Raw genomic sequence first — 11479 nt, 5'->3', positions numbered from 1 at the left:
CTTTGTCACCATGGAACTCTTTCGGTCCATAGTATTTAAAGTCTTTAAACGAACAACAACTTATCTTGAGTTTCTTGTACTCACGTCTAACTCCGCCGTCGGCGTTAGACTCATGCACACTTTCCTCGACACGAGATGGATTCGGTCGAGACTTTTCAGATTTTCGAGAGGGATGAACGGAAGGATTTGCAGTTCGAGAATGCCTAGATTGCCTAGATTGAGATCTAAATGCGGATTCTTCCCTAACAGCATCTTTAATCATCTTTTGAATTTTATTCATATATTTCTCAGGAATTTCTTCCTCCCGCTCGTTCTCGGGGCTTTTCCCCTTGTCTTTCATTTATTTTTCTTTATGAGAATTCTCGTTATTATTGCTTTGTTCAGACATTTTCTTTTTATTTTTCAATTAAGTCTGAAATTTTAACAACATTTCTTTTATTAAACACACCTTTTATTACACATATATATATATATCATAAAAGATATATATATTTTCTATTACACATACATATATATATATCGTTTCAACGATATATATAACTTGTCCTATCATTACATTAGAACGTTTCAAACGTTCTTTATTGTACATACATCACATACAAAACTATTTTACACGTAGTCTCCTCATAACACTTCTTTCCACCGTCTTCAATCTTTCAGGAATTTCTTCACTACCTTCGTTAGTTTGTTGCATTTACGAAGGAGTGTCTCTCAAACTTTCTTCTTTTTCTTCTCTTCCTCGTCTACCTTCTTTCTCCAGTCGTCGGTCTCATGCAATGCACGATCCAGATGTTCCTCATACGACTGCGGGACTATGTTAGAGTATCCGTACTGCGGAGGTGGGTCGCGATAACCCAGTGTTACCATCTCGTAATGGTTCCGCGGCTCAGGATACGGAACATAAGTCTGATCAGATGCGAGGTAGAGGTAGGTTTTGGCGGCTTGGTTCTGCTCGCGAATTTCATCAGCTTGTTCTTGAATTGAAGGAATTCTCCCTTGAAATAGAGGGAAGCTTGACGAAGCTTGGTTCCTTAGTTGCTCCAGATATTGAACACACGGATCGACGGAACCGTAGCTTGGATTTCTGGAAGTGAGTGATCCATTCATTGAGCTTGTCATCTCGTTAGAGTTCTCAGGATGCTCTTCTTCCATTTCTTCTCGGACTCCTCCATAGGGTCCTCAACTTCTTCGGGATCCTCTTCTTCATCGGGATCCTCCTCTTCATTGGGTTCTTCATCCTCTGGTTCATCTTCCTCCATTGGTTGTGCAGTTTCATTCTCCATTGGGGGCATCTTGAAACTTTCGTAGGGCATCATTATCCTCATTTTGGGCTTGCGGGATGGCCCTTCGTTATTCTTTGGTTGGGAGCTAACATCATTGAAAGTAGAGCTTCCAGTAAACCATCGACATGGGTCGGAATGGCACTTCATCCAATCAGAGGATGGGCTTTGTGGTTCTTCCTTTATGGGTCGGTCGGTTTGAAAGGAAAGTATAGGATGGGTGTGCATTTGGGAAATATCCAGTAGGATAGTTTTGTGGTTATTGTGATGGTTGATACATCTGCATGGTTGGTGGGTGATAGCTGGAGTGTCTCGGTAGCTCAACACTTGGCTTTGGTGGACTATCGGGTACTTCTATCGGGTAATGCTTACTTCCGGGGTAATACAAGGGTTTGGACAAGTCTCGTTCCACGTCTTGATCAAAGAACGTTTCATAATATCCATCGCTCATGTTATCCTCGGGATAAGGTTCGGCTATACCGGCTTCATTAGCCTTGCGAGTAAAATTCTCCATAAGAGCTTTGAATGACATCAAACAATTTGGGTGGTTTAGAATGTAGAGAGGGATAGAAAGGTAACCAGCCTATCTTATCCTTAAAACAAATAATCAAATAGTTTCCTATACGTGGATCGAAGCTTGGGTATTGTTTTATGATACCCAATTCGCTAAGATCGATGGCTCTGATACCAAACCTGTCACACCCCCATCTAGGGCCTAGGAGTGCGACCCATAAGTTGGTATCGTGTTTGTAAATAATTCAGAGTTGCGTTATATTGCGGAAGACTTATAAAACTTTAAGGATCGAAAATGAAATTTATATATACATTCAAAAAGACGGGTATTATAAAATACCCGTTTAAAGTTGTTAACAAAATATTACTTGTTTATGTTTTACAAACCACCATGTTAAACTTATACACCCCCATCTAGGGCCTAGGAGTGGGACCCATAAGTTGGTATCGTGTTTGTAAATAATTCAGAGTTGCGTTATATTGTGGAAGACTTATAAAACTTTAAGGATCGAAAATGAAATTTATATATACATTCAAAAAGACGGGTATTATAAAATACCCGTTTAAAGTTGTTAACAAAATATTAATTGTTTATGTTTTACAAACCACCATGTTAAACTTAAACAAAAAAATCCGAGTCATCGGATATTAGTACTTCGTCATTTCCAAGCTCTAACTTTGTTCACCTGAAAAATGTAATAAAATACGTCAGCAACGAATGCTGGTGAACATGCTGACGCAAAAATATTTCTTTTACTTTATTACCCCTCGAGACTACGCCTGCCTTGGCCCAACGTGGCTTAGGAATAACAAAGTCAAATAACACATTATAAATATGAGCCTCTACTCTAGGTCACCTCAGCAAACACCACAGCGTTTGACTTAGTTAAGTACTCGTCAATATATACAACGGTCGTACTCCCTGCAGGAGAGCGTCCTACGACCAAGGGTGGTGCGATCATTCCCATACATCGCATAGTACCACCTATGTAAGGATCCAGACATACGTATACCACAGCCTGAGGGCTAGGTTTATACCCTTATTCATAACGGTTTTAGGAACACATAGTTCCTTGTAAACAATTTCAAATAACAAGTTTGACTCATTTTAAATAAGTAAAAGTTTGGGGCGTATTCACCTTGTCTCTTTAGGATCGGCTTCACTCACCGTCCAAGGGTCTTTCCCTTTCTTTATCTCGCACCTATAGTACGAGTATAAATATTTGCTAGTCGGATACAAGATCCGGCTTAAGATCTTTAGTCTTATATCTCAATTCTCGATTGAACATTTAGTTCAATTCTTATTTACTTGAAAACCTTTAGTTTAAAAGTAAATTATAAACCTTTAGTTTATATTCAAAACCCGACGTTTCTTCTTCTCCAAGAAACGTAATCATTTTCTTTTATTATTTAAGAATACTCATTATTCTTTAAATAATATTTTCATAACAAAGAATATTTACATATATACTTACACACATATATACGTACTCAACAATATTCATAATCATACTTTCATACGTTTCTTTGTTATGTTTTCTTTTCTTTTCTTTTCTTTTATCGAGATATCGAGTATATCCTCGACTTAAGGCTTAAGCCTTTAATATAATATTCGAATTATATTGTATTCGATATTACGCCTAACCTTAAGTGGCGTATAGAAACTCTAGGGACTTGAGCAGCACTCCGACGCCGCTTTACTTTTCTCGACACGCAAATCGAGATAAGCCAAATCTTCAACACACGATGGCACGCTTATCGAGACTCATCGCCTTAAAGACAAACACCTTCTTGGTATGTGGGTGGAGGGTGGCACCACTTCGAGGAAACGTTGTACACAAACAAAAGATTCGAGACACGCTTATTGAGGAAATCGTTAATATGAATTCGGAATTCTAGTGAGAGGTTAGAGAGAAGTGAGAGAGCAGGTTTGAATGTGTAAAATGAACATCCCATGGCTGCTATTTATAGACGAAAAATTGGCTCCCATCGCGGTACGTGATGGGTCCCTCAGCAGGCCTATCGCGTACCGCGATATAGACCTAATGACGCAGAGGGTAGCTCTGCCACGTGTCGACACGTGGCTGGCGCCGCTCCACGTAGCGGCAACTAGTGCCACCGTGTGCCACTTGGCACACGTGTCATACATTGTCAGACACCCTATCGCGGTACGCGATGGGAGTCTCTTCTGACTCATCGCCTAGCGCGATGGGTCAGGAAAACCATATTTTCATTTTTAACCCTCAAGTTTGGAATTTGGAAATTTTAGTACCTAGACTTTGAAAAGTTGATACTTTAAACTCGAAATTTTCACGTTGTTACAGAGATGTAGATCTGCCAATTTAGTCAATTGTTCCCTATTGAATTCTCTAAAGTTAACTTTGAATATTATAGTCTTCAACATGCCACTTTCATGATTACTTTCAGAGTCTTGGTCTTTGAATCAAAGTACAAATTCATTGGTAAGTCCACATTTGATGGTGGACGTTGTTCTCTTGGCATAGTAGACCTGGTAATTGGAATCGGAACTCTTGATGTAGAAGCCCTTGAAGAGTGTATTTCAAATTGTGGTCTTCTCATATATCCCTTTGATTCAAAAATCTTGATTATATTAGCTTTTCCCATCATCATCAATGACAGATAATCAACTCCTTCCTTTGACGGAGTTTGAATCATGTCAATAGTCTCTTTGTCTATCTACTCTTTTGAATGTGACTAGGGCTCATGGTACACGTGCATTTTAGGAATGAATCTGGGATGACTAGATTGTTTGGGCATGGATTTAGCCTTTTTAATTTCCTTTCTCACTTTATTGAATAACTCCAGCCCCCTTTCAAATAATTCCTTCAGTTAAGACTTTTCAAGGTTGTAAAAAACTCCCATAGGAATCCCCTTTTTCAACATTATTTTCCTCAAAATATTCATTTTCTCTTCATCTTCCCAAAGCTTTTCATTTCCACCTTGTTGGAGGACAATTGGTTTAGATTCAATGTGTGGAGCAGAGGAGGGAGTTGCTTCTATTTCATCAATTGTCTTTTGAGCCCTCAACTCCTCCCTATACTTGTTCAACTCCAAGTCATAGAGTTCTTTTCTTTGAGTGCTTGATAGTTTACTTAGATATGCAAATGCACCCTTATCAGTCATCAGCATTTCAAGAAGTTTTTCCTGTTCACCATTAAGTAAATTTTTCTTCTATTTTTCTACTCTAGCTCTTGCTTTATCTGCCAACTCTTTCTTTCTCTACATTCCTTCTCCTTCACTTCCTTTTCTTTTATTTCTCTTTGTATTTTGTGATTGACGGTTATCTTTTCTTCATCATGCACCCTTTTTGATAATTAGTTGAATTTGGCTTCAACTTCTTTTCTGTCATCAGTTCAACTTGCTCAAAATCAAATCCATTCTCCACTAGATATCCAACTCGCCCACAAATCTTCTAAGAACCCTTGATTTTATTTTCAATTTTTCTTTTATTCTCCTTTCAATCCTTTTCTTTTCTTTCTCTTCTTCTTTGGCTTTTAAAGCTTTGCTGAGACTATCAATTTCTTCAAATGACGTCTTGTTCAATTGTTCTTCCAAAAAGTTGCATTGTCTGAGATAAAAACAAGTGTAATTCAAGTATCTTCTTTTTCTCTTCTCTGTTCTTTCTTTCAAACTCTCTTCTCTTTCAAAGAAAGTTTTCAAGTCTTCATCACTGAGATTCTTGATTACATCAAATTCCATTCCATGTCTCAACAATGTAACGATCCTTGGATCTTGTCTTCTCAGCTATTCCATTCTAGCTCCAATGTTCTCAATATGTGTATAAGTCAAAATGATCTGAGGTGAATCAAGTTCATCGTCGTTTTCCTTCTCTCCTTCACCTTCTTCATCCTCTTCAAGATCAGTTAGATCTTCTAATGCCCCAACTTGAGGTTCATTAAGATCTACACTGTCATTAAGTTCATATTCTTCAGGTTTAACCACTTGAAGTGGAATGACATGTATGAGTTCTTTATTTATCTTTTCCTTTTATTTTGCCTCATTCACATTTTCCTTTTGAACTTTCTTCTTCTTGGTGGTACTATCAAAATCAGGAATATTCTGTCCAAATCCCTTCCTCTTTCTTGCATATTTGACCAACTCAACTGTCCATTCTCTTTTAGCATTCTATATACTCTCCATTAATCCTAATATAAAGTATACTCGAAAAGAAGTATACTCGCTCCTAGATATTTTATTAGAAATATACTAAGTGAGAGAATGAAAGAAGTATACTCGAATATACAAGATCACAAGCATCATAATCGAGTATATTTGTTCGAGTAGACTACTTTGCTCAAGATCAATAAAGTTCTCAGTAACTTAGAAATATTCCTAAATTTCAAAAATTTGGACTTTACTAGAAAGAAACTTAATCAAGCAAAGAGTTAACTTTGTTCTAAGATATACTACCAAGTATACTCGAAGCACAAAGTGTACTCGAATTGTATCAAGTTTACTCGATAACCTTCAAATTTTTTCAAGTATGCTTGAAAACACTAAGAACATCAAATCTTAACATAAAAGTGTACTCGAAGCGTAAAGTGTACTCGAATCACATAGTTTACTTGAAAACACTTCAAATATATAGAGTATGATTGAAGACACTTAGAATGTCAAATCTTAACATAAAAGTGTACCCGAAGCATAAAGTGTACTCGAAATCACAAAGTTTACTTGAATACATTTATATTTCACAACAAATCAGACAAGCATACTCAAAAGCACGATCCCTTCAAATAATTCATCAAGTATACTCAAGAAGATAAATCTTCAATTAAACATACAAGTATACTCCAAAACACAGCTTTCACACAAAATCACACAAGCATACTCGAAGATAAAGTTTTCACTAAAAGTTATCCAAGTATGCTCGAAGATACTTAGTATAAACCATAATCAGAATAGTCAAATCAACAATAAATATGTCATTTTTAAAGCAGATTTGCTATTAGTGAACCTTTTTTACTTTACTTTAAACTAAAGAAGTTTTCTCTGAGGATGAAAAGTTTAAGAACAAAAGTGGTGCATTCTGAGATCAAATTTCAGTGTTTCAATACAAAACTATTCTTTTGATGAAAAGATCTCAACATGAGATCACATTGACTAAGTCACCTTTCTATATTTCATACTCAGCATTATTTTGACAAGTTAGGCATGTTAATAGCAGGTAAATACTTAGCATGAATTTTATTACTTTGGTGATATGCTTAAGGTTCAATTATGTGCATAATAGATAAATGGATGACACTTAATGCACTATGATGCCTCATATTCTTCTCAAAGCTTATTTGGTTTTCTTTAGATCACCCCAAATTGACTTCAACTCCCTGATATTTGGTCAAAATATCTTTTAATGACAGAACATGCAATATTTTTCTTTTGTTAAAAAATTCATCATTTTAAAACTTCAAACTTTTGAGGTTGAACGTTGGACTTACATGCCATGCAGTTCGTACTTACAATGCCTCTCATTCAAAGTGTTTAGGAATTATAATGATGCTCCACCTTTGTAGTTCTAGTTTAAACCCTCATGTTTGTATTTATATCAACATTTGGTTGATGTATAATCTTTTTGCGTAGTTTTTGTTCTTTGTAATATATAAAAATAAATCATTTTAAGTGACCAAATACCAACAGGCTTGTATATAAAAATGAATCATTTTAAGTGACCACTTATAATGAATCATTTTAAGTGACCTTTCTGCCTATCATTTGGAAAGATGTATCTTGAGACATACATATTTTATCAATGCATCTCCATATTAATTTTAGCAAGTGTATTTAATTTATATCACCTTAGTTTTTACACATCATGAAAAGATCCCATACATATCAATGATTGCTCTAATAGCCTTTTAGTCTATTAATTTCATAAGATCAATATAAGTAGTCAATTTTCTATTTCCAAAAAGGTCGGATCAATATTCATTTAAAATCTTTTAAGCTTCTTTAAAGCTTGAACTATAATCGGCTAAATTAAAAAGGTTGTCTAACATGAAATAAGCAAGGGACCGATGCTATTTAGTATGGTCATTTTTGGAATTTTGGAGGGTTGCGGACATTTTCTTGACATGATGACATGATGACATGAGTTGTAAGAAAGGATATTTTTAGGATTTTCCTTACTTTCTATGGGTTGAAACCGTTGTCCGGTGATTTCATAATAAAATATCAGAGTTAATGCATTTAAATAAATATTTCAGTTTATAACTATAATAAAATAATATTATGAGAAGAAAAAATAATTTGCAATCGGTCAAAAAGGCTTTGTACCTCTAGATTATTGAATTATTAAGTAGATCATGTTCACTTTGTCAACGATATGGGATATATAAGGTATAATGTATTTCCAATGAATTTGTTACGATGAATCATTACAACTATAAATACAAATACATTTATGAAATATATAGAACTTACATTAATAAATTGGATGTGGCTTAATGGTAGAACACTCACTTTACTAGTGAGAGGTAGGGGGTTTAAACCTCACTATCACCAATTTATATGAGAGATATGAGGGATTGCCAGGGTTCGAGTCCTGATCTCACCCGGTTTTACCGGCTCCTCGCTGTCGTGCCGTTTGGCGGGTGTGGGGGTCGGGTTTTATCCGGTGAATCCCTCAATAGGTGGATCGCTAGGGGCTCCGTCTGTCCGGACTAGTGGCCGACTCGGGCTACCTTTAGCCAACAGGGGCCGCGTACGGAGTACCCGGCGTTACTTAGTTGGTCGTTCAAAAAAAAAGAAATTACATTAATGAGAATAATAATAAGATCAATATAAAATAAAAGGAGATTTGGGAAATCAGCTCTTATCGTTGACACACTTCATATGATAGAAATGTAAACATAAGTTGTTTTGACGAAGACGGTTCAGATTTTTCTATTGTGTTTTTAAAGACCAACTAATTAGCACAAGTTTTAGTTTACTTGATCTTATTGGTAAGCATGGTGTTGGTAGGAGTTATTGGTAAGCATGGTGTTGGTAGAGGCATGTGAATTGTCATGTAATAATTGTTAGGGTGAACGAAAACCTAGTTCGGGAGTGAAGTGAGATGGGAGGCGCGACAGGAAATTGAGCTGAGGTGGATACGATGTTGCATGGGAAGCTAGATGGATAGAAAGAGAAATAGATAGACGTGTCCTAATTCTTGTAGAGCAGAAGCAACAAAGGAGGAAACTAACAAGACATATGCGCAGAAGCTGGAAGGGAGCGGTGTGAGGGGTAGGAACGCCACTCGTAACCTTCGTCACAAGAGGTCGGGGCTAGAGGTGCGAAGCGAGGCAAAGGACACCCACTTCAACTTCGCCTACCCCCTAAAGGTTACCAAAATAGAAAATAATGATAATCTAAACTTGTATTACTTGTTCAAATGATATAACCAGTCACTAATACCTTACATGCATGACTTTAAATGATTAGAACATTCGTACCCATGTAAGTTCAATAGTATTAAGTTCTTGGACCCTGATGTCCCTAAGGAGGGGTACAAGGAAGGGCAAGCCCAAAAGAGACATGAAGCCATGAACTACCTTGCTTAGTACCTGCCCCTACACTCCACATGCTTGTGCCTATCAACTTCTCCCTATAAATACTTTACATCTCATTCGTCAAACCTACACTACCAACAACACCACCACCGCCACTAGAAGGTGCCACCATTGTAACAATGGGTCTTAGGAAGTCACACAACAAACAAGCTCAAGCACTAGCTATCAAGAAAATCATTAAAAAGTGCTCGAGTTTTGGCAAGAACAACGAAGACAGCGGCTTCCCAAATGATGTCCCGAAAGGACATTTTGTGGTGTATGTTGGAGAAAGAAGAAGCAGATATATTATACCGATATCGTGTTTGGATCATCCAACATTCCAAGATCTACTACAAAGATCCGAGGAAGAGTTTGGATTTAATCATGATATGGGCATTATCATTCCTTGCCAAGAAGTTGATTTTCTATCTTTTTTCTCCATGATTGCGTGAGATTGAGAAGATAGTAATTTTTTACATTTGTGTTTTTCTCAAGCGGTGTCTGCGAATTGACACCCTCGGAAAAATATTGTTAGTGCTTTGTACAAAAATAGAGTTCTACATGAGAGATAATTTCTAGCTCTCATGCATGTTGTTAATTAGTACGTGAACGTATCATATATTACTTTAAGATAATTAATTCAGGTTATTTTAGTTTTTTTTCTCGAAAGTTTGTTGCGGAGAGAAGTATTTTTCAAATTGGTATTTAGTTATAAAGTATTTAACAAGAAAGTGTTTATTTCATAACTTGTTTTTTCTCACTCTTAATCTAATTGGATGACCTATATTTTTAATAAAAGAAATTAACTTGCTTTCATATTTTTAAAATATGTTTAGTTTTTTTTATTAAATAAAATATATATTTTAAATATTTTTATTTTAATGCTAAATACACTTAAGTGTTTAATAATTTTCGTCTCACAATCTGATATGTATAGACTTAAGTTTAGTATGACACATGTATGGTAAAAGTACAAGGAGTCAATATAGTGTTTTAAACAATTTATATCATATTGTTAACCATAATAAATTATTCGGTATATCAGTATCAGAAAATGTTGGCACTCAAATTGATTAAAAACATAAAGTGAACATCATACCGTTTATGGCGGTACGGTGTCAGTTTGACTTGGTATTTGTACAGTACCATCGGGCACATATGCTTTCAGTTGGTATCGTTTTGGTTTGCTTTGGTCGGTATCGGGTTGCTAAATGTATTATATAAATATATAATGTGAATTTTTATAATAAAAAAATTGTTATCAATATGAAGTAATTAACATATATATGTGTATAAAAAATATATGTGAAGAAAAAAAGGAATAAATTGCATAATCAAAGTTAGAGGTAAAACTGTTATTTTCTATAATCGCAATTAAAAATGAAATTCATAATCATGAAAATAAAAAATGGATACAAGTTACTTTATATGAATACTAGCTTTTAGCACGCGTGTTACGCGAGTTTTGTTAGGTTTTCGTTTTTATTAATTTTGTTATTTAGTTTTACTAACGATATTTTTAATATTTCAAGGGAGTTTTGTTTGTAATTTTTTGTATAGAGGTTTCTTTATATTTAAGACATACACATTAGTCCGTTTGTCATTCCGCAATGATATTTTTGTTTGAATGAAAATATTTGTCTGTGCCTTATTTAAGTTGATTATAATTTTATTATTTGTACTTAATTTTCATTTGTGTTCGTTTAGCTTTGTTCATTTATACTCGTTTAATCTAGTGTTCGTTTACATTCAAGAACGGTTCGTTTAGGTTTTAAACGAACATGAACATGCTCGAGTTTTTAATCAATGAACATCATCATCATCATCATCGTACTCAGTATATCCCACCAATAGCAATGTTATGGTAGGGTCTGAGGAGGGTAAGATGTAGACAGCCTTACCTCTATCCCATAGGGATAGAGAGGCTGCTTCCGGATATGGCAAAATTTTGTTAGATTATATGTTCGTGTTCGGTTAAAGTTAAATGATCGAACACGGATATGGCACGATTTGTGCGTGTTTACATGTGGATGAGTTGGTACACCTCTTACCTGTGCACATCCAATTTTATATATAAGGAGTACTCTTAACATTAGAACTTGACTAAAAAAATCCGTTTGATTATATTCTTTCACT

At 35.5% G+C, this 11479-nt stretch overlaps 1 protein-coding gene across 1 annotated transcript; it reads left to right on the top strand.

Moving 5' to 3' along the window:
• Positions 1-9483: 9483 nt before the first annotated feature.
• Positions 9484-9795, top strand: LOC143604778 (auxin-responsive protein SAUR50). Its single transcript, XM_077081160.1, has one exon. The coding sequence runs from the start codon at positions 9484-9486 to the stop codon at positions 9793-9795; it is 312 nt and encodes a 103-aa protein (XP_076937275.1).
• The last annotated feature ends 1684 nt before the right edge of the window (positions 9796-11479 follow it).

The sequence above is a fragment of the Bidens hawaiensis genome, unplaced genomic scaffold (genome assembly GCF_021521415.1).
Source record: "Bidens hawaiensis isolate Kalapana, Puna unplaced genomic scaffold, B.hawaiensis_p1.1 tig00066616_1, whole genome shotgun sequence".
Taxonomy (NCBI): Eukaryota; Viridiplantae; Streptophyta; class Magnoliopsida; order Asterales; family Asteraceae; genus Bidens; species Bidens hawaiensis.
The sequence above is the reverse complement of the archived record's forward strand: the minus strand, read 5'-3'. Positions and strand labels throughout refer to the sequence as shown.

Coding starts and splice junctions, on each gene's coding strand:
- LOC143604778 (XM_077081160.1), top strand. CDS start 9,484: ATGGGTCTTAGGAAGTCACACAACAAACAAGCTCAAGCACTAGCTATC.